The sequence below is a fragment of the Coenobita brevimanus genome, chromosome 103 (assembly GCF_032717465.1).
Source record: "Coenobita brevimanus isolate Jiangsu-jjx chromosome 103, ASM3271746v2, whole genome shotgun sequence".
Classification (NCBI taxonomy): domain Eukaryota; kingdom Metazoa; phylum Arthropoda; class Malacostraca; order Decapoda; family Coenobitidae; genus Coenobita; species Coenobita brevimanus.
The window spans coordinates 40108486-40132593 of record NC_137056.1 but is presented as its reverse complement, the minus strand read 5'-3'; the positions used below and the strand labels follow the sequence as shown (position 1 = coordinate 40132593).

Genomic DNA, 24108 nt, shown 5'->3' with positions numbered 1-24108 from the left:
ACCAGGGATTTGGCACCCCATTTTAATGTGACAGTTTCCCTGGTTTGGCACCCCTTTTTAATGTGACAGTGTTCAGATCTACTCTATCTGCTGGGTATATGTGAAGCTACAAAAAAAGGTGAAATTTTTCTTGGCCTATTTGATGGAGCCAGGATTCTGTGGGCTTGAATAATAAGTGAATGGATGTTTGCTCATTGAACTGGGCAAATTTAGGCTGTCTGGACATTGCTACTCCTCACCCTGCCCTAGGGTGAGAAAAAAGGTCTAGATGATGATGCCGGTGATGACAGAGCATTTTAACCGTACCTTTCTGTAACAAAAATTGTGCTATGCTGCACCGTTTTTGCTGTTACGGTATGGTAACTAACAAACCAACAAACATACAGAAATCGAATCATTATACAGTAAAAGTCCCATTATTCGGCATCTATGGGACCGGGATGATGCCGAGATATTGGATTTACCGAAAAATCAAAAACCTACCCACTCAGTACATTAAATATATTGGTGAACACTGTCATCACCACTTATGGTATTACAACTGTTTGGAGAGAGTACTGTATACTGTACAATACTGCAATCAATACAGTACTATACCTGAATCTGAAATATATATATAAATTAGTGAACATATACAAGTGTAATGACACAGTAGGCATACAAGTCAGATAACACTTCCTGGATGGCCGAAATGATATGGAATATTTACCTACCAGCTCAGTACTTCACTAGTATTGATGAACTCATCACTATTTATATTATTACAAATGTGTTTGAAGCGAGTGCTGTATACAGTACTTTTTCCAAACAAAATAAAATAGTCAGGAAATTGCATAAAATAAAGTGAAGGAATATGAATTGGTAAGGTCTTTCTGATGAAAGTTAAATGTACATTTAGCACTCATTCTTTTGTCCGTTTTTTTTGTTTACATGTGAAAGGGAGAGTATTTATGGAAACAGTAATGTATTCCATTAACCCCTTAATAACCTCCGGCATTGAACAACACTTTACAGTAAAAAACTGTGAACAATTATGGGAAGGGAACGAAGGTCACTGGTATGTTTACACGACTCTACGATACGATTCCAAGCAGTCAGAGGGTCGGTTAATTTCAGATGTTTTCGCCCAGTTGGTAAATGCATCGTAACTATGTAACTTCTCCCGTGAATCATAGCATGGGCTTAGGAAGCTAAATAACACATTGTTAGGTGCACCAGACGATTATCTTCACATCTTTAAGAAATTGGAAGAAATTTAATCCCTCTCTGAGTATGCAGAGTAAGTTTCTTCCATTCTTCTAAAATCAATTTGTTTTTCTTAAAGATGTGAAGATAATCGTCTGGCTCACCTAGCAATGTGTTATTTAGCTTCCTAAACCCATGCTATGATTCGCTATGAGTCACGGAAAAATTTATAAAGTTACGGGGCATTTACTAAATGGGTGAAAACATCTGAGATTAACCGACCGCCTGACTGCTTGGAATCGTAGCGTACAGTCGTGTAAACGTACCAGTGACCTTCGTTCCCTCCCCATAATTGTTCAATTTTTTTTATAGCTCACACTAACTTGATATCATTGACATCGGTACTGTAAAGGGTCGTTCAGTGCCTGAGGTTATTAAGGGGTTAATGGGATATATTACTGTTTGGATCAATACTCTCTCTTTCACATTAAACAAAAACGAACAAAAGAATGAGCGCTAAATGTACGTTTAACTTTCATCAGAGAGACCTTAGCAATTCATATTCCTCCAGTTTAAGTATTTTTCTGACTTTAGGTTAGGTTAGGTTTGGTTAATTATTAGGTACAGTTAAACTCGGTTAGGTTCGGTTTAGTTAAACAGGACAGTCCCTTCCACTCTTACATTGAGGAATAAAAATACTAGAGTTGTCACAGTCGTACAGCTAAAAACAACCGGGAAACTGATTTAACAAGCAACATTTATTTATGGGTAATGCATTACAGTATCAGTGGTTCAAGGGCTACGCAATTACCAGTAAATGTCACTTTCAGGAAGGATTCAAGAATGAACGAATTTCAAGAATTAGCGAGGGGGCTTGGAACGTAACCCTCGCTAATTTGGAGGAGGTGGTTACTGTACTGTATGATACTATCCAATATTGTAATCTAATACAATAGTATACCTGAGTCTGAAAAAAATATAGATATTAGTGAACATACAGGAGTGTAATGAAACATTAGGCCTACAAGTCACAGATAACACTTCCTGGACTGCCGAGATGATTCTGGACATCTGCCGAACAATCAAAGATTTTCGTAAATGGGACTATTTCTCAAAACTGCCGAAATGTTGGATCTACCGAATAATCAGCAGCCGAATAATTGGACTTTTACTGTATTATACATAAATATTATCTATATATATATATTTATCTATCTATCTATCTATCTATTGCCAGACGCCCCAATCCCACACAGGGTGACCACCAACAAATCGCCTCCACGTCGCCCTGTCCCCCGCCATTTCACTGCCCTGCTCCCAAATCACACCCCTCTCTCTCATATACCTCTCCACTCCATCCCCCCATTTCATCCTTGGCCTCCCCCTCCACCTCACTCACATACACTTTCCATGTGAGTCTCTCACTCTCCATCCTTTCCTTTATATCCTCATTCATCAGTCTGTCTCTCCATGTGACTCCACGGGCTCATCTTATATAACTCATTTCCACTGCTCCTACTCTTGACTTGTGTCCTTCCAACAACGTCCAAGCTCCACTTCCATATGTTACACAATACTGTCATGTAGTAACTTTTTCACTTCCATGTTTCTTATCACTGCTTTCAAGGAACCAGCAACCTTTCTTCCCTGCTGTACCCTTTAAAGCACCTCACCATCCAAACTTCCATCCTTACTCATCACATTCCCTCACATTTTCCATTTCCTCACCATCAAACCTCACTGTACATTCATTGACTGCACCTCTCTCAAAGACCAGCACTTTACTCTTCCCTACATTCACCTTTAGATTCCGTTTCTTACAAACTCTCCCAAACTCATCCACCCAGCCATGCAGCTCCCCTTCGTCTTCACTTAACAACACAGTATCATCTGCAAAAAACAGTACAGGGAGTTTCCAAACGCTACCCTCTCTCACTAGGGCCACTCCAACATCCACCGCCCTACCTTGTATCTCTTTTATTACCCCATCCATGTGCAGATTGAACAACCATGGAGACATGACATATCCCTGTTTCAACCCAACCTTCAAAGAGAAAAATTCACTCAGTTCACCATCCACATGCACTGCATCCTTAGCACCATGATACAGGGGTGATTAGAAAGAAATGACAGTGAGTCCATAAACTTTTATTAGCATGAAGAACTATCAAACTATGACTCACATTCCTTCAAAGTACTCCCCTCCAACCTCTATGCAGCGTTCCATTCTCTTTCTCCACTTCATGAAGCAAGTGTGGTACTCTGAAGACGGTATACTTCGGAGTTCTGAATTGACGGTCCGTGCTAAGTCTTGGATGCGATGAAATTGCTTCCCAGCGATGACAGATTTAATTTTTGGAAACAACCAAAAGTCACAGGGAGCCAGGTCAGGGGAGTAGGGTGGGTGGGGGAGCAGAGTTATACCTTGTTGTTCCAGGTACTGCATAGTGAGGCGAGCTTTGTGGGGTGCAGCATTGTTGTGGTGCAGCAAAAGGCGAGACCGACGGCGGGTTGGTGCGGTGTTGGCCTTGTGTTCCAAGACTTGTGGAAGGACCTGGTCTGTGTAGTATTGGGCTGTGATAGTGGACTTTTCAGGCATCACATCCACGCATATTGGTCCTTGGGAATTGAAAAAGATGGTGAAAAGGCGCTTCCGGCTGCGAAATCCTTCCTTCAAAATCTGAGGTCGAGGGTCTTCATCGCCCAACCACACCATGTTTGACTGCTTGTCACGGGTTGTGAAGAATGAAATCCAACACTCATCTCCAGTAGCAACATCTGAGAACCATTTTGGACCATTTGGTTCAAATTCAGCAAGCCAGACACGACAAATCCTCACCCGTTCAGCCTTTTGCTCATCAGTCAACAAATGGGGTATCCATCGACAACACTTCTTCCTCAGGTGTAATTGTTCATGCACGATGTCATATGCACTCCCATAACTGATATCAAGCTCCAAGGCTAAGAACCTAAGAGTTACAGTTGGATCCTCGTCAATGATGGACCGTGCACGGACAGTTGTTGCTTCGGTCACGGATGTCCGGGGGCGTCCAGAGCGTTGTTCATCTTTCAATTCAGTTTTTCCTGCTGTGAAAGCACGAATCCAGCGGGAAACAGTTTCCAGGGAAGGAGTAGTGTCTGGATAAACTTGTAATAATTCCCCTCGAATCTCTGTTGCTTTCTTTCCCAGTTTCCACCTCGTAAAAATGTAGAACCTGCAGCCTTCTTTCGAGTAATCCATGTTTCTGGCCAGAGAGCAAAAACAAGAGTGAAGCATTCACTCACAACAATAAAACAAGAAAAGTCAGGCATACGGCGACAAGTTCAAACTCGTAAGGACAGGCAACTCTGCACTCTCCTTGCTCCCCTACCTCCCATCATTCAAGGTTTTCATGTTATAGCACGAACTGTCATTACTTTCTGATCACCCTTCAACAACTTCCCATCTACTCCATATATTCTCAATACTTTCCCCAATCCTTGTCTATCCACCCTGTCATATGCTTTCTCCAAATCCATGAAGGCTGCATACAACTTCTTTCCCTACTCTAGAAACTTTTCCACTAAAGATCTAAGAATGAATATCTGATCTACACAAACCTCTTCCCTTCCTAAAGCTTCCCTGTTCTTCTCCAACTAATTCCTCTGTTATTTCCCTAACTCTGTCAATAAGTATACTACTATACACTTTTCCTATTACACTAAGAAGACATATGCCACTATGATTACCACACACTTCTTTTCCTCTTTTTCCTTTGGGAACAAGGGAATAATTATACCTGACTTCCAATCCTTTGCGACTCTACCTTCCTCCCAGGCCAATCTGCACATCTTCCACATCCATTCTACTACTATCTCTCTCCCATGCTTCAGCATTTCACCACACACTCCATCAATTCCTGGGGCTATCCCCAATTTGACTCTCTTCATTGCTTCCACAACTTCTATCCTACTGATTTCTTCCTGTCTTAGCACCTCCCTCCTTCTCCCAACCACTTATACTCGCATTGCTTCCATTCTCTAAGTTCAATAATGCCTTAAAGTGTTCTCTCCATCTGCTCACTTTTTCTCCCTTCTCCACTAATAATCTACCATTTTTATCTTTCACTCCCCTACTAAATTCACTGCCACCCTGCCTTACTCTCTTTACCTCTTTCCAGAACATTTTCTTATAGTCCCTTCAGTTTACACTCAAATTCCTCATCGACTCTCTTCTTAATCTCTCTTACTAATCTTTTCACCTTTCTCTACCTTTCTATATATAACTCTCTCCTCCGCCTCTCAACTTCTTCCACGTCCCTATTTCTCATCCATTCGTTGTATGCTTTCTTCTTTTGTGCCACAGCCTGTCTCACCTCTTCATTCCACCATGCTGTTCCTTGCACCCCCTTCCGTCTTCTCTTCACCCCACACACCACATCACATGCTGCACATATTTCTTCTGTGCATATCTTGCACACACCTTCCATGTCCCCCATTTGCTCCAATTCATATTTACCCAATCGTTCCTCCATTTCTCTCTTATATTCTGCCTTTTTCTCACACACAGACACACACATGCACGAACGTGCGCGCACACACACACACCACTCACTGGCTCAGTGGTAATGCTCTCGCCCAGCATCTGCTAAGATAGGTTTGTGCTTTTCTCAGGATGTAAAAAAGTTTCACTGATGAAGCGGGTGGGTATTGTCTCCCTTAAGCAAGGGGATAGGTGTGAGCGTGTGTGAAGGTTAAGGCTTTGCCCTCAGATCAGACTACAGTATATGAGCTCTCAGCTCTCTTCTAGGAGGGTAAAATGCTGACAATCATAACCATTACATGATCATGACCAACCCAGTGAATTACACACACACACACACACATATACACACACACAGTCTAGTGCTGTAATAAAATGGAAATAAAATACAAAAAAGTTTTGATTAAGCCTGAACTTACTTTTTCTCCTGATCACATCCATTCTTGAGAAGTTGCTCTGGTAAAGTGCCATGAGGAGGCTCTGCATTAGAAGTCTTTGATAACAGTGAGGGCGTATCAATATCAAGAGGATCTGAAGTTGGCTGGAAGGCGGGCTGGATGATTTCCATAGGATCTCCATCCACTACAATCATATCTCCTCCTTGTTCCTTATCTTCTACTGGCTCTAAAACAATTTCCTCTTCTTTTATAACAATTTCTGGTTTTATATCAACCTGCAGAGAAAAAGATGCTACCAGATTGGAGAGTAAAAAGCTCTTTTCTTCAATATACAGTATACTTTATGTCAATTTCATGTAAGGATAATGTATATTTCAATCCCAAGTTTCCATTGTGTTCCCAATTTCTGCTCATACATCTATCTATCCACTCTACTTCCTCTCACTTCTATTTTGTATTTACCTTTTGTTCATCATCTTCCATGTCTCCTTCCCCTAGCCCTTCACCTGCACCACTGGTATCAAATGGTTCAAAAGGTGGATGTGCTTCAGCTTCCAGATTTCTTATCTGTGTAAAGCATGATCCTTTTCTCTCTTCATCCTCTTCTGCATTTTTCTTTGTTCCACCAACTGCATCATATGTAATGGATTCAGTTTTGATGGGATTAACTGTAAACTGAGATAAAATAAAAACTGTTTTATTATTACTGTTTTGTATTGCATAAGAAGAGTACAAAAGTAAAGGAAACAATGAGTTGATCATTTTGCCATGGTGAATTTTCTGTACTTCGAATAAAATAATTAATCGTCTGATATAAAATATGGTACACAGTTCTGTATTCTAGGCCAAAACACTGTGATAATTTTAACTTGATATTCAGCTTCTCTCAACACATTAAAAACTGTCTGTCATTTGCAAAAACATGTTCACTTAAGGCAATCTGCTTCCAAAGCATTAAAGCCTGAACAATAAGGATACAGAAATAGCACTCATAAAAAGGAGAGAAGCATGACAACATTTTCCAAAAATGTTTAAAAACTGGAGTAAAATGTTTAATTCTCATAAATTTGAATGACTGTACATGCTTTTATGTGCCAACCTAATTCATCTAACAACAGTTCTCCATCACCATCAACATCCTGACCCTTACACAAGATGTGAAAACAGACACGAAAAGGAAATACGTGGGAGAACTCTCAATAGCACATCGAAGTGAAAAAATCCACACAACTCACACATTATTCTAGCCCCCAGGATCATGGCTCCTCATGAACTTAAGCATCTGCACACATTTGTCTCTCTACTGTACAGTCGCAAATCATACACCATATATAATAATGCTTGATAGTCATTCCATTTACTATCAAGGTATAAACTGGATGCTAAACACGCCATGGTGGCTGAGTGGTTAATATCACCGACTGCAAAGCTGGCTGGCCTGCTGGCACCAGGGCTCGAATCCTGCTGCAGGCAACTGGCATCACTCAACTCAGGTGTCCTTCCAACCTTTGTGGGTTGGCAAATAAAGAGTATCTAGGGTAACATCCAGGCGAGTAACTGTGGTAATCTGGATGGAGCAGTGGCCTTGTATCCCAGGTACAGGCTCAATGGCCTATGTTATCGAGATGAACACCACAGCTAAGCGCCTCATAGCGCGTCCCCACCTTTACCTTTAAACATCTATCATGTGCTTCTTCAACATGGCTCATCCTATCAGCCTGACCTGTCAATTCCTTAGCCTCATCCACTTCCATACTGTACAACAGTGTACAGTTATCTGTATCCAAAATCCACTAATCCTTGATACATAATGGCCTTCACGACAAACTGTCTGGCTTGTGGCCCTCTTCTGAAGATTTTCTACATGCCGTGGTTGGCATGTGTCACGTGCCATATGCACCACCAGGGTAATGAAACCTGTCAAAAACAAATCTTAAAGAATGAGGCTACCACCGGGGTAATGAAACCTGTCAAAAACAAATCTTAAAGAATGAGGCTATCATATGATGCAAACCATGCAGTGATCAGCCCTGTGGTTGCTGAGATATAAGCTTCTCAAAACCATTATGGTCAGGCTGAGTTGGGAAGCTCATGAGTGAGAAAATGCCACTACTTGACAAGGGACTCACAAAGGCTTCACCCTTGCTTGTAATCATAAATGTGAATGAGCTGCTGTACTATTTAGCCTCTTTGCCATCACAGTAGCAGGGTGGTTAGCACTGCTGCCTACTACAAGTAGCCTATACCTCAATATATGATACCCCTAGATGCCATACCCTGGCTTAACGATGGGAGTAGAAATACCACCAAACCCCACCTAACGATGGCCAAACCTCGGTGTAATGATGGGTTTTGACTTTTTTTTACCGATTTTGATATTTTAGACTAAAATTGTGTTTAGGTTGATTTGTAAACCATTCTTAGACTTAAATTAATGTGTTTTAGCCATAGTTGGGGTGACCATTGACATTTTGGGGTTCAGTTTACCATCCATCCATCCATCATCCAATCCTACATTGCACCAGGAGAAGCGTAGGAGCCCAGGGCTAGGCAACTTGGTCCTGGCATTTAAGATGAGAATGACCAGCCTCACTCATCCCGAGTAGCACTATGTAAACAATAAACTCCAACCACCCCTTGGATATAAACCTTCACCAGCTCAATTCAATTGGAGCCCTGAAACTACCTATTAAACCACCAGGTAACATAATTTGGTTATAAAGTATGGTTACCACTCAGCAAAGTAAATGGTTTCCTGGTGTGCAGGAAACCATTTGGCTTGTCACTCAGTGCAGAGTCATCCATAGGCAGAAGGAAGAGGAAAGAATGAAGGAAAGAACGACAGAAGGGGAAGGAAGGAGAGGAAAGGGCAGACACCCCAGAGCAGCACTACATCGAGTGAGTGGATGGTAAGCATCCCCACCTATACTAAGCTTGATTTTTTTCAGACTTATATTTGATGATTTTCAGATTTTATTTGTTGGTTTTAGTAAGTTATTTACAAGTGTTAGGCTTAAGTTAGCTTCCTTTAAGGCTGTTAGGCCAGTTAGATTGCTTTTAAACTTGTTTTTGGGCTGATTTGGGTGGGTTTTGGAGTTGGCTGGGGGGAAACCAAAGGCTGAAAAATGCATCCCATTACTTTACATGTTAAATCTACCCCGACATATGATACCACGCCTAACAATGAGTTTTTACCTAACCAACTGCACTGCTAAACAGGGGTATACCTGTATGCTGCCAGCTCAATAGCACCAGGATTCAAATCCTGGTGCAAACAGCTGCCACCACTCAACTCAGGTGTCCATCCACCTTCTGTGCATTGGCAAGTAAAGAAGTATCTACAGGAGGTAACTATGGTAACATGGATGATGCAATGGCTTTGTGACCCTGGCTGCAACAAAGTATCTCATGGTGTCTGCTCCTCACCATCCCATCTTCCACCAAATTTATCACTTACTACTGTGCTCACCTGTTCACTTCTGCTGTCCAGCTTATGTCTGTCCAGAAGTGTAGCAAGAAGTAGTGGATGCTCAAGCCGGCACCATCCTTCCTCCTTCACACTTTCATGCCCGCTGATGAACTGAGAGTTGTGTGACAGCTGCCCACTTGATGATGCCTGCATTGTCTTCTTCTACATTTCACTATTGAGGAGAGGCGAATTAATACAGCATATTTAACCTAAAAAAAAATGTGGCTTAGAGAAATTAACTACATCACCATATGTCCATAACACAATTATACATTTTTTAAAGTTCTCCACTTGATTATTGGTCATACTGGATAACACTGAATGGGATTAGCCTAGGTTGACAGATATGTGCAATACAGTAGTTCTGCCACTAGAGTTTCCTGAAATCAAGGATTTTCCAGCATATTATAGTAGTATATTTTGTTTTATAATGAATCAGTGAATGATGTAGCTATATATGAGGTGTCCAAAACCAGGTCACAACCGACATTTTTTTAAAACTGAGGAAAAGTCCCTGAAGCTTTTTGTTTATTTCTCCACAATTACTATAGACTGAGTTGAGAACTGCTTTATTTTAAAAATATGGGCCATAGAAATTTTGCACAGGACAGGCATCAAGTTTAGCAGGAGCTTTAAATAATGCATGTGTTAAAAGATGAAAAAAGCAAGGTCCTAAAACCTTAGATAAAATTCTAGTAATATGAAGAATTTTATCTTTAGGCATCAAGTTCAGCAGGAGCTTTAAATAATGCATGTGTTAAAAGAAAAAAAAGCAAGATCCTAAAACCTTAGATAAAATTCTAGTAATATTAAGAATTTTATCTTTAGGGTTTAACCCCTACACCGCGGGCTTGTTTACCAATGACTTGCGTGTGCCGCGGGGTTATTTGGGCTCCGACAGACTCTCAAAAAATATTTGCCAAAAATCAGTTATTAGTCCTAGAATAATAAAATTACATATGCTTATGGCACATACCTTCAGCTTTCTCCTGGAATGATTGTTGAGCCTTCGTCGGTTACCGAAGGACTTGTGGAGACCTCTGAAGTAGGGTAACGAAGTCTCCACTTTACACTTCCCGACAACCCGTAATATGATTACCACAGCCAGATACAAACACTATAAACACTATTCTACAATTTTCAAGTAGTTTGGGATCCATACTCAAAAAAAAAAAAAAAACACTGTGAAAGCAATGGAAATTACAAGCGCGTCTGATCGTCGCACTGGCACTAGTTCGCTTTTGTTACTCTGTCATTTATTATTCATAAAACCCCTCACACTTTATATTTCTATTACTATATAACACTTATATATATCTACAGTCTTTATCCATAAGTTTCCTCCAGTAGTATTAGTTTATTGTCACTGTAGGGATTCAATTTCTTTCAGTAAAATACGTAGCATTAACTTTCTCGTCCTGTATACTGGCATTGAGAGTGAATGTCACTTTCATCTTCACTCTCATAACTCATAGCATTCAGACATGCTAGAGTGAAACTTTCACTTTCATTACTCCTAGGGTATATACTCGTATTCTTATAATACTACTCATTTACATTTCTATTTACGTTCTTTATTTTATTTACGTTATTTATATTTCTATTTTATTTACACTGTGTTGTGCACTGTCACTTGAAATAACTTATAAAACTATTTTCCATTGTTCACGTATATTTACATTCATTACTTTCACTTGCTGTTTACACATTATTTACAATTCCACTTGCACTGTTTTACTCAATAGAAAGATCGTAGTCACTCTTTTATCAATTTTTTTTTTTTTTTTTTTTTTTATGTGTTCGACTCTGGGCATAGGCTTCACAGCCTGCTATCAAGGCTCAGAAGTCCTCCTACATACCATACACCTCTACATGTCACCACTTCGGCGCTAACACCCACCGTCCATATTGAATACATGCTAGGGCTGTCTCATACAGGACTGGTGTATTGGTATTAGCGGGGGTATTTTTACGACATGTCGGCGGGTCTTCTGGTAGATCAGTAAAGCCTGATTTAATGAAATTCAAATCCTTAAACTGTTCCCTGCCCCAGCCGGGATTCGAACCTGGGTCCGTAATTGTCAGCCCTTTACCTCTTTCCACACGAGGTTTAGTAGGGGGTAAAGGTCGCAGGGCCATTTGCATGGGGGTGAAAAAAGGCCTTGAAGTCAGCAAGAAGAAACACACGTACCCTCGCTTCGGAAGATGAGAGTAAACTGATAACAGAGGGCCAGCGTGGAGGCCTGCTTAGGGGTTATTCAGAGTTACCAATATTGGTTCTTGAAACAGCTAAGTCTAGCACTGATATGACTGGCAGGAAATCTAGACAATACATTATAAATTTGGTAGTTCCAGGTGAATGTAAATATCACTTAGGCTTCTCCCTTCCCTCCTTACATGTATATTTATTACGAAAATAGATTAGAGGCCTACTTAGGAGATATATATTCAGAGCTACCAATGTTAGATCTTGAAACAGCTTTGTCTAGCACTGATATGATTGGCAGGAAATCTAGACAATACATTATAAATTAGGTAGTTCCAGGTGAATGTAAATATCACTTAGGCTTCTCCCTTCCCTCCTTACATGTATATTTATTACGAAAATAGAATATACGGCATATTTCAAGGGGAAAAAACAGCGAAAATTAGCGAACGAGTGCACGTGAGGTGTTGTCAGGTGATAATTAGCCAATTCCAGGTGTATGGCACTCTCACTTACCTTATTTCTTTCTTGTATATATTATTTGGTATAAGAATAGGACATAGGGCTTATTTCAATGGATGAAATCAGTGAAAAATTCCAGGGAAGATTTACTTAGCGTAGCACGGCCGGGCAGGTGAGAGGATAGGGTAATGGAGGGGGGGTAGGGAGGGGAGTCAAGAACGGGGAGAAATGGCTATATTGTCAACAATGGATGGGAGTACAGATGAGATTAGGAGTGCTGACTAGTGTTGGACATTGGCAGTACTGATAGATGATACAAGCCCCCACTTGGAAGCCCGGGTGAATTTAAAATAACACAGAATCACAAAAGCGACGCCCCGCGGTTAAGGGGTTAAGGACCTTGCTTTTCTTCACCTTTTAATACATGCATTATTAACAGATCTTTTAATTATGTGCACTGGAGCAATAATTCATAATGTTAAATAATGTCAGGATATTTGGTCTACAGGAAGGTTGGTAGTATTAATGCCATTAACCTGTAGCTATATAAATGTATAAATCTTGCAAAATTAGCATTGTATGGTACAGGGTATTCCTTTTTTTGCTGGATTTTATTCAGATCTCATTCTAGAAACAGCTTTTCTAACGTGCGTGCACGCATGCACCAGGTTAGCAACCCCCCCTCCACATTTTTTTTTTTTTTTAAATACAGAACAATTTTTTTTTTTTTTATGTTAAAACAGTGTAGACAGTAGGATTAATAATAAGACTGTAAAAATAATATGGAAGTTAGTACTACAATAAGGCAGCAGGCTTAGTATAGGATAAAAAACCCACACTGGCAGACAAAACAAGATGTACCGGGTATTTCCAAACAGTTTTGGTGACAGCTGTCGCCCTCTTCAGTGGATCTACGGACCAAGAGTAATACATATGAATACTGAGAAGCTGCTTATATGCAGGGTAACCACACTTTTTTCTTTTCTTTTAACCACACCTAATGTGACCTCACCTGACTCTCCCTCTACTCTATCCCAGACGTGAGTGAGGGATTACAAGGGGCGGCAAGGACCTGGCCACTAATCCTCTCATCACTGGATCTAATTTATACATTCCTTCACTATGGTTAAAATTACTGTATCTCTCTATACATACAGCTTCCACTACTCTACTGTATGTTTCTTATAATTACCGTACTACATTTGTACAAAATTTTGCTAGAATTCCAGTCGATTCTATGGTCGTTTTCTGAAGTGTTTGGAAATACAGTAATCCCCGTACTATCCGGACGCTCTCTTTCCGGACATCCCCACTTACCAGACATTGTGGGCCTGGACCTTCGGAACCCAAAAATGGCCAAAAAAAGACCCCCCCCCCCATCCGAATTTTTTCGCACCCGTAATTTGAAATTGCCGCGCGGTGCCGAACAGCTGTTACACCACGAACCCTCCTCTCTTTCCTTCCTCCCCCCTCCCCTGCCAGGGTTGCCATTTGGTATTTTTCATTACCAAATGTGGGCCAATTTGGTCATGAAAAATTCGTTTGGTAATGAATCAGAGTAATGCATTACCAAACAGATTTTTCACATGTATGAGGATACACAGGATGGAGATGGTGGATTGTTTGCTCTCTCTCTTAATCTGCTAACATACATAGCGTGAAAATAACCAACAAGCTGTTAATTATACGAAGAGTGATTACATGTACAGTATTTCCACTTGTACATATAATTAGTGAAGAATAAATGCTAGCTTTACGAATTTGGTAATGAAAAGTTAAATTTGGTAATGAAAATAGAGGAGTTTGGTAATGTGGCCATTGCGATCTGGCAACTCTGTTTCCCCCTCACACCAATCAGTTATTGCCTAACTTCGATCGCGAGTGGTAGCATATCATAATGGGAGCCACAAGTGCTCATTTTTCTTGTGAATAAACAGTGAATAAACTGCAATACCTCGCCACCAGACCACACGGGAAATTACAATGTTGTGCAGTGTTAAGAAATTAGAATTTAGAGTGCAAAGGATTAACTGTGGAGTGCAAATGGCGGCTGAAACTGGCCTGGTGCAATTAACAATGTGCAGTGTTAAACAGTTATAACTCACAATGCAAAGAATTACCGTAAGTGCAGCACAACACTGGATTACTGTATGTGCTTCAAGAGCATTTTCACCACTGCCAAAACCTTACAAAAGGCAGCCACAAACGTGCTTTAATTACCCCGGATGAGGTACAGTCACTTCTAATTCCTCATTCCTTGGTTCCTTTTCATTTATTTCAAGCTTTATGTCCATTACTGGTGTAAACAGGGTCTTAAACAGGTTTAAATATGTGGTATGCATGTCCGGTAGGGAGTTATTTAGGTGGCTTTCAAAATTAGGCTAGGTTAGGGTCCATAAGTACCAGTCTAGGAGCTAGGGACTTGTAAGTACCCAGAATGTTTAATATTGTATAAACTCACCTCTAAAACCACATTCTCTGGTTCTATTGCATTTATTTCAGTCTTTTATATCCCTTATTGGTGTGCTTTGGGTCTTAAATAGATGCTATGCATGTCCAGAGGGAGTTGTATAGGTGTTTTTCTGAGTTAGGGTCCATAAGTACAAGTCCAGGACGCTGGGGCCCACTATCCGGACAGGACCACTTTCCGGACATGCCTTTGGCTCTATTACATCGGATAGTGGAGGGATTACTGTACATCTGTTTTCATATGTCAGTGTGGGATTTTGTATCCTATTTCATGGTCACGATAGTGTGACTCTTCAGCAGGCTTAGTATAGTAAGTTAAATGAGACAGTAAGAGTATGCCTGTTAATAATAACAACAGTACAGAAGGTATGTGTGTTTATTACGGGGATATGGCAAAATTTTTAAAAGAATGTGGCAGTACAGTAATGAAGATGTTTATAATAATAATAATAATAATACAGTACGGTTGTCCCTCGATTATCCCACGTAATAGAGTTAAAAGCATGTCCGGGTAATGGCTCCGTATAGACTTCTCCCCTGGCCCCCCTTAGTACATAACCTAACTTTGAAAGCCAGTGTAAAATGCCACCACAGTACACCGTATTACATTTGTTCCTGTTGTTTAAAACTACTCCATCTGGTCATGCAGACCTATAAACCACAACCAAGTAATTACTATAGTCAAGATGGCCCATTAACCACTGACAAGCAATCACCATTGCAGGGACATGAAAACATGAAGAAAAACAGCTACAAGAAAAATGCTGTGAGAACACAAAGCATAATGGTAAAATAGAATAAAATCAAGGTAAAATAAAATCATGGTACAGTACAGTAAGCTTGGATAAAATCATCAACACTCAACTCGACATCCTGCATCAATCTTAACCAGGATTTCCCACTTCTCCAGAGGCATCACTACCCTTTTCCTTTTTCCCGGGTGGAGAGGCTATCATCACACATCCTAGGAAGAGCCATGCAAGGAACAGCAAGGCCTGAAGCAGGTAGGAAACAAACACAATAGCCACCACGCCCAGCCAAGCACGAAAATGTTCGCACAGCCATGATTTCTGCCCGGACGCAAGCATTTTGTCCAAATATTATGAAAAAATGTATAAAAAATAGTTTTGAATAGCCACATCATAGTGTCTGGGTAATGGATGTAGCTACAAATACCATAATTGTTTTAAATAGTGGGAAAATGCTGATTTTATGTGTGCGGAGTGTCAGGGAGAGCAGGTGGAGATTGTCAGGTGTGATGGCGACCATCATCCACTCACTTGATGTATTGCTGCCTACTTCTTCCTTAGCCTTTATCATTCTTTTTCTGTGCCTGCCCTCCTCTCTTCCTATATCTCCCATCTTTCCTGTCGCTTCTTATTGCTCTTCTTTTCTTTACAGGTGGCTTTACATTGAGTGACAAGCAAAATGGTTTCCTGTAAGCCAAGAAACCATTTACAACGTTGGGTGGTAACCATATAACCGACCCATATGTGCTCCCTACGTGTCAACAAGTGAGCTGGTGGAGGGTTAGTGCCCCTCCCCGTAAAACCAATAACTCAAAGTCAAATGGCCACTCCTTACGGGATTATGGCATCTGGCAATAGATAGATAGATAGAAAGGATTGAACTTGCTGGTGAGTCTCTTCAGTGTGTGGAAGAGTTTTGTTATTTGGGAGACATGTTATGTGCTGGAGGTAGGGCTGGAGCTAGCTCTGTGGCTAGAGTGAGAAGTGGTTGGAAGAAGTTCAGAGAGCTGTTGCCTCTCCTGACACTGAGAGGACTCTCCCTACGTGCTAAGGGGTCTTTGTATGCAGCATTTGGTAGGAGTGTGATACTGTATGGTAGTGAGACCTGGGCAGTAAAGGAAGAGGATATTTGCAGGCTCAGATGTACAGAAATGACAATGATTTGGTGGATGTGCAGTGCGACCCTGCGTGTAAGGCCTGGGGGGGTTAGGTTTACAATGGAAGAGTTGAGAGGTAGATAGATAGATAGATAGAGTTGAGAGGTAGGATGAGACTGGAATATATTGGTGTTGTGATGAGGAGAGGTAGATTGAGATGGTTTGGGCATATGGAGAAGATGGGAGATGATAATTGGGTGCAGAAGATGAGAAGCGTTAATATTGGGGGTGGGGTTGCGAGGAGTTGACTCAGAAAGATGTGGGACAAAGTCATTAAGTGACTGAACATGGAGGCTGCCACTGATTGTGCGGCATGGAGAGCCGCCATTAGGTGACCAAGGCCGATGCACGCAAGCATGTTGGAGCCTTCAAAAACGAACAAACAAAAGCCAGATCACAGTGTCTGGTATTGTCTGGGTAACAGCTGCCTGGATAATTGAGACTAATGTGATAATTTGTTTATTAGTTTTTCCTTCATTAAAATACTTATTTTGGACAATATTAAGTGTCTGCCATTAATCAGACCCAGCTGTGGGTTGAATAGAAACAACCTACACAATAAAGAGGGCAGGAAAATTCAAGTGAAAGCTGCTGCAAATGCATTAGGTGGGAGAGAGAAGAATTAATTTTAATATCTCACTTCTGGCTTACTTTGCTCACTTTGGCCATGTTTCATTTTCAAAGTGGACAGTGACGTCATGCCTCAGACATGCGCGAGCCAGTCAGATTCAACAGAAGACGTGCGGGATCCAATCACATTCAAAGGAGATGCCCACGCAGCTCAGTCATTGATATGGCGTTCCCCTCATTGGCCGCGTTGTGTGTGGGCTGTGAATATCTTCCCTCCTACACAATAAGGTATTGTAGGTTAGGTTAGGTTAGATTAGATTAGATTGTAAGCCTAATTTCCACTAGTCTTTTATTTCATTTGTTCAATTTTCTTTTGGTTGTTTTGGTATCCTGAAAAAAGCTGCAAATTTCCACTAGTCTTTTATTTCATTTTTTTCCTTTTTTTTTTTGGTTGTTTTGGTATGCTGAAACAACCTGCAAATTGGTTTTTAATCATTACCCAAAAATCGTTGGATAAAGGGTAAAAACCAATTTACAACAGGTTTCAACATTAGAAACCAAAAAACTCGAAAATGTAATAAAACTAGTGAAATGGAGTAATGGCAGACACTTAACAGTGACCTTTATTTTTTATGATATTCCCACAACACCCATACCATAACATTCACCTAATAATATTCTGTACATCTGTTAAAGAACATGAGTGATGGGGCTGGGGAGGTAGGGTAGCCAAAACTTTGTCATCCTTTTTTGTACTAGATGTGTGCCTTCCACGCCGGTCTGGTTTTGGGATACCTGTTGCCGTCATCTTTTTCACCACATTTCGGACTCTTTTATCCCCAATATTAAAGACAGACATAAACCCAGCCTTACAAACTTTATATTCTTTGTTATTGTACTTGATACTGTATTGTAATGTCAGAGACCGTGTACGTGGACCCTCATTAAGCGGTTTTCGACCACGATTCACTGGAATTGGTCATACAAGAAACTGAAGGTATTCTGTCTGTTTGTCATAATCTCCCAAGCCCCAAAATTTGCTAAACACAGCTTCAATCACGGGCATAGTCAGCTTAGTAAAACATCCATCTCTGCATGGTGGCCCCACACTTCTCCCCGCCACTAAGCGACCTATTGTTACACTTACGAATGGCTGCCCTGCGTTACGACACATTTTTGTTTTGTTTTTCTTCCATTCGGACACGTTTCATTCTCTTTTCCTACCCCGCGAGGGCTGTGGCTCCTCAGGGTTACTGCCATCACTAACGGCAGCATCAGACATGCCGAATCACCACAAAATATGCAAAAACCACAAGACAAACGCACACACACCAAAATCCATAGTGTTTGCAGGAGAACTGAATGAAAACCAAAAGACGCATGATAAGAGGGTGGTGATTGGCTCACCTGAGCCAACTTTTTATCAAATGCATGTTCATTGGCTCGCCACTGCCTGTGTTTATGAGTAATGTATCGCCATTGGCTGGCATTCCCGGCCTGCCAAAACTTGCGGCCTTCTGATCAACGTCAGGAAAGCTATAAGGGATTTTTAATGGTAACTGGAACTTCTGAGCATGACAGTACTGCGTAACGAATGCAGGTGGTGTTGGCGACAAAATTTATCATCTGCACGTAAACGAAGCAAAACGTTTGCGGGATAGACTTTTCCCCTGAACCATACCTCAGCTGTCACCATTTTAGCCTCTGTATACCTGACGTTGGGTCTGGTTAGTATTTGGATGGGTGACCGCCTGGGAACACCAGATGCTGTTGGCATAATGTTCACCCTACGTGTCAAGTGGGGTTGGTGGAGGATTAATGCCCCTCCCTGTAAAACAATTAACTCTAAGCCCTTGACCACCCCGTTTGGGATATATGGCGTCTGGCAATGATGATACCTGAAAACATAACTTGTGGTACAGCAGCAGATACATACATATAAATATGTACGCTTCAGTCAGATTATATAGTACTGAATGGATCAGTATAAAGGAACTATGGTTGTATTTTTTCAATAAATGGTGTGAGACGAAGTAACTTTTTCTCATCAATAAATGATAAATATGGTCGGGCAGTCGCACTGCTGTGTTGTGTGAGGTAAAACCAAACGTTCACACCCCCGACAATGTGTGTATCATCGATTCCCAGAAGAAAAAAGTTGGTAAGTTCTGGTATGTGCTCTTAACCTATGCTCTTAATGTATGGTTATTGGCCATTGGATCCGAAATGACTAACTTGATTAGGCATACCAGTAAAATTTTACAAGTACACGATACACCCCTATTGTTGGGCAACAGATTTTTCTGATGTGTTTTAAATGATTTTGACATTCATTTGTGTCAGAAATGCTTACTTGTGCCCATATCCACCTCCCCCTCCCAACTTAGTAGCATATCTGACAAAACTGATAGTAAAATCATCTTCAGCATACAAAAACATGGCAGTTTCAAACGCCGGATTATTCATTACACTAACCTCACCTGTCCTAAGGAAACCCACGCCTATTAATCCCCAAAAATTTGAATAAAAGCAATCCATAGGTGCGACCTTGAAACACGGTGAAATTGCTGCACTTGCCGCTTTATGTCTCGGGGTGACAGCAAACCAATCCTTCCCTGCCCTATTCAAGAAGCCGGAAATGTTATTCAACTTATTAAGCCTATCCAAACCAGAGGTATCCTTACTAACTCAGTAAGACTGGAAAGGAAAGTCGAGTTTTGGAAACATTCTTTATTTCGGCTCTCTTGGGTGGGAAGTGTGTGTGTGTGTGTGTGTGTGTGTGTGGGGGGGAGCTCCTTGATTGATGGGTAATCTCGGTTATTATGCATTTGCAAATGGTATCGTATTTTAAAAAGTTATCTTATTTTGATGGCCTCCCTGTCTGTGACCGTTATTTTACTGGGGTCCGTATTGTGTTCTTGTTAACCCTGACCCTGAGCAGTCCTATTCTAAACAAATTCCAGCCTTACCTTAATTATCAGCCTCACATTCTTGAAGCAATAGGAGGAACACACTAAGGTGGTCTGGCCACCAACCTTTGGCTCTCAACGTGCACCTTCGTTTCTTACACTTTTATCTGATGCCTAATTTTACTGACGAGGAGTGTATGTGAGTGAGGTGGAGGGGGGGGAGAGGGAGGGGGAGGCCAAGGATGAGATGGAGGGATGAAGTGTAGAGGTATATGAGAGAGGGGGGTGTGAGTTGGGAGCAGGGCAGTGAAATGGCGGAGGACAGGGCGACGTGGAGGCGATTTGTTTGTGGCCACCCCATTCGGGATTGAAGCGTCTGGCAATAAATAGATAGATAGACATTCCTGAAAAACACAAGCAGGAATGGGAGAATATCTGTTACTAAGAGGCCACAGCGAAACTACCTGGCAGGACGCGCCTATCCCTATTATTATTGATATCCAACAAAAGTGTCACAGAAGAAAAGGTATTTGCACATTCCCCAAATAAACAGACCAGTTATGGGCTGAAGGAGGGAAGGCAGCTAATAATGAATTAGCACCAAGCCATAATATGGCACTGTAGAAGTAGAGGGAAAATAAAGGGTGGAACACAGTAGTAGTAGGTGGTGGTGACCGTCATCCACGCGCCGGATGTACTGCTGCATAGTTCTTCCGTAACCTTTATCATTCTTTTTCTGTTTCTGCCCTCCTCTCTTCCTATTCTTCTATCTTCCTTGTCACATCTTATTGCTCTTCTTTCCTTTTCAGGTGGTTTTACATTGAGTGACAAGCCTAATGGTTTTCTGTAAGCCCGGAAACCATTTACAATGATGGGTGGTAACCACATAACTAATCCGCGTGTTCCCTACATGTCAGCAAGTGGAATGGCGGAGGGCTAGTGCCCCTCCTCGTAAAACAAATGACCACCCCTTAAGAGATTTTGGTGCCTGGCTACAGAGATGCAGAAAAATTTTCAAACATAACTGGTACTGGTATGACAGCCACCCAATGGTACCTGGCTAGATCTTCTAATATGGCTGTAGCCGACTTCATTTTGGCTACTTCCTATCAATACTATTATGGTTAATTTGACTCCTGACCAGTGGGACACCCAGAAAGTTGAAGAGGGAGAAGGGGGGATTTTTTTTTTTTTTTTTTTTTTTTTTTTTGTACTGGGCAGCCCATGACTTTGGTGAGCGCACTGAGCCCATGCAGTGGGGAATATGGAGGGAGGGGGTGCTGTAAGCCCTCCCCAAAGAAAATTTTGCAATGTATAATGCAATACGATAGAGAATGAAAAACATGAGTTTAAAATAGAAAAAGTAGAGTTCATTTTTCAGATATAATTAAACAACTATTGCATTAAAAAAAAAAAAAAAAAAAAAAAAAAAAAAAGGGGGGGGGAGCAGTGAGGGTATTGAATCATTCATTCATTTTTGAAGGCTCCCAAATGCTTGCATGCGTCAGCCTTAGTCACCTAATGGCAGCTCTCCATGTTGCTCAATCTCTGGCTGCTTCCCTATTCAGCCCCTTATCCCTGAGGTCACATTTCAATGACCTCATCCCACGTCTTTTTCGGTTTACCTCTTGCAGCCATATCCCGAACATTAACACTTCTCACTTTCCGCACCCAATTATCATCCCCCATCCTCTCTACATGCCCAAACCATCTCAATCTACCTCTCCTCATCACAACACCAATACACTCCAGTCCCATCCTACCCCTCAACTCTTTCATCGTAGACCTAGCCCCCCCAGGCTTCGTACTGAGGGATGCACTGCACATCCACCTAATCACTGTCATCTCTGTATGTTTGAGTCTGTGAATATCCTCTTCCTTTACTGCCCATGTCTCACTACCGTTCAGCATTGCACTCCTAAAACATGCTGAATACAAAGATCCCTTAACATGGAAGGAGAGCCCTCTCAGTGTCAGGAGAGGCAACAGCTCACAGAACTTCTTCAAACCACTTCTCACTCTAGCCACAGAGCTAGCTCTAGCCCCACCTATGGCCATAACGACCCTAACCAGCCACTCCTCGAACTATTGAAAAAAATCTTGAAAAAATTGGCTAAACTTTTTTTTGACGTCAGGGCTAACCCTGGTTTGCTACTGGCAAATATCGGAGGAATATTTACCGTGTATGCATTCTAAACCCGCATTATAGCTTTCAGAGGTAAGTCGAGACAAAATCCCACTATAGTCCTTTCACTGCAAGAAGTCCATTCAGGGTGGGGCCCACCTGGTGAATCACCTCTAGCGATGCTGCCAAATCAACCGAAGTACATGCCTCTCTTTCTCTTATTTCCCATCTATGTGCTATTTGAAATTGTTTTCTATATTCTGTATATTGTAAAGGAAGCTATATAGTACATTCAGTATCACATTTTAGAATTATAACAACGATTTGAATGAATTCTATGACACGTGGCAGAGCTTTTTTCCCATGTTGCCAAGCTGTAGAGTTGCCAATTTGACCACCAATTATTGGATTATCACTCTGTCTCCCTACCTACCCCCATCCCACCTGTTTCTCTCTCCCTCTCTCGTCAATATAACAGAAAGTTCTGATGACGAAGAAGATTATGATTAAAGATCAGAGAGAGGATTAGGCCTACAGGGGAAACCTCTTAAAAATAAAAAGCACCTAGACTTTTACCTCATAGGTGGTGTGGAAAAAAAGTTGAAAATAAATAATAAATATATACAATAGAGAGAGAGAGAGAGAGAGAGAGAGAGAGAGAGAAACAGGTGGGATGGGGGTAGGTAGGGAGACAGAGTGATAATCCGATAATTGGTGGTCAAATTGGCAACGTCGAACTCGGGGGAAATTCCAACTTCTGCCACACCCTGAACGGACTTCTTGCTGCGAAAGGAGTATAGCTGTGGTAATCCAGGAAAAATAAGTAACCTTTGACCGACTAATTTCATTAGAAAATATGGAAAGGCCACACCCATTAGGTAGAGAATTAATAAAATTTATTCTTTTGGGAGTTAAAATCCTACAATAATGGGTTCACAAAATTATGAAGGGTGACAGCACTACGGTATGCAGCATCAAGAAGAAAAATAACAAAAAAAAAGAGCAGAAAAAGAAACTCCTTACTCATCTCTGCAAGAAGAAATGCACAGGTAATGCCATGCCTTAAAGAGGTGATGAAAAAACCCTTCACTACACTGCATGGCCCACCTTGGGGAACAGTTTTGAGTATCAGCCAGAGGTTTTCGTGTGAGGATCATCGCTGGTTCACTGAGGTGTGGATTTTGAACTGGCACTTACTCAGAACATCCTGCCAAAAGGTAAAACCAGAATTAGGTCTTTGAGAAACGTTAAGAGAATATGAGTATTGTATAGCCTTGTATTCCCAGTTCCCACCAACCTTTGGCTCTCAACGTGCACCTTCGTTTCTTACACATTTATCTGATGCCTAATTTTACTCATCTTACCAGAGCAAGAATTCTCTGATACAATGTGCTCATACTACCAACATTAAATATACTGATGCCGGCCTAAAGGGCCACGCCAGACTTGGAGTTGGGGTATACAGATTACTTCCAGCCATTCTCTGGGTCAAGACTGGGGGATACAGCATACTTCCAGCCAGTCTCTGGGTCACATAATCACAATACATGACCTACCTTAATATAATGGTGTCTACGTCATCCACAATACGAAAAAACAACCATCCAGCGTGTACCCACGCCAAATTCACCAGCCTTCCTGTTTAAGTATCTATACTTTCATTGAAAAGACGATCACACGAATCTCAGAAAGGATCGGAATCTCTTCTCTTATCCCTTCATTAAACATGGGAATTTATTCCTTCGTAAGTTGACTACGCACAAAACTTTCAAAAGCCAATGTTAGAATTTGTTTTACAATAAAGGGCTAAGCCGATTAGGAAATGCTTCCACTTCATCTCTCCGGAGCTGGACCCTTGTTTTTCCGCCATGACCTCCCCCCCTCAGA

At 41.3% G+C, this 24108-nt stretch overlaps 1 protein-coding gene across 1 annotated transcript in view; it reads right to left on the bottom strand.

Moving 5' to 3' along the window:
* The window catches only part of LOC145415685 (uncharacterized), a 28568-nt gene extending 4699 nt beyond the window's left edge, over window positions 1–23869 (bottom strand). The window contains exons 1-6 of the mRNA XM_080284900.1: window positions 23778–23869; window positions 23245–23428; window positions 9575–9746; window positions 6568–6780; window positions 6127–6380; window positions 3774–4430 (exon numbers count right to left, since the gene is read on the bottom strand). Of these exons, the coding sequence (XP_080141026.1) occupies window positions 3774–4430; window positions 6127–6380; window positions 6568–6780; window positions 9575–9727 (1277 nt within the window). The 5' untranslated portion in view covers window positions 9728–9746; window positions 23245–23428; window positions 23778–23869. The remainder of the gene's footprint in view (window positions 1–3773; window positions 4431–6126; window positions 6381–6567; window positions 6781–9574; window positions 9747–23244; window positions 23429–23777) is intronic.
* Between the last annotated feature and the right edge of the window lie 239 nt (window positions 23870–24108).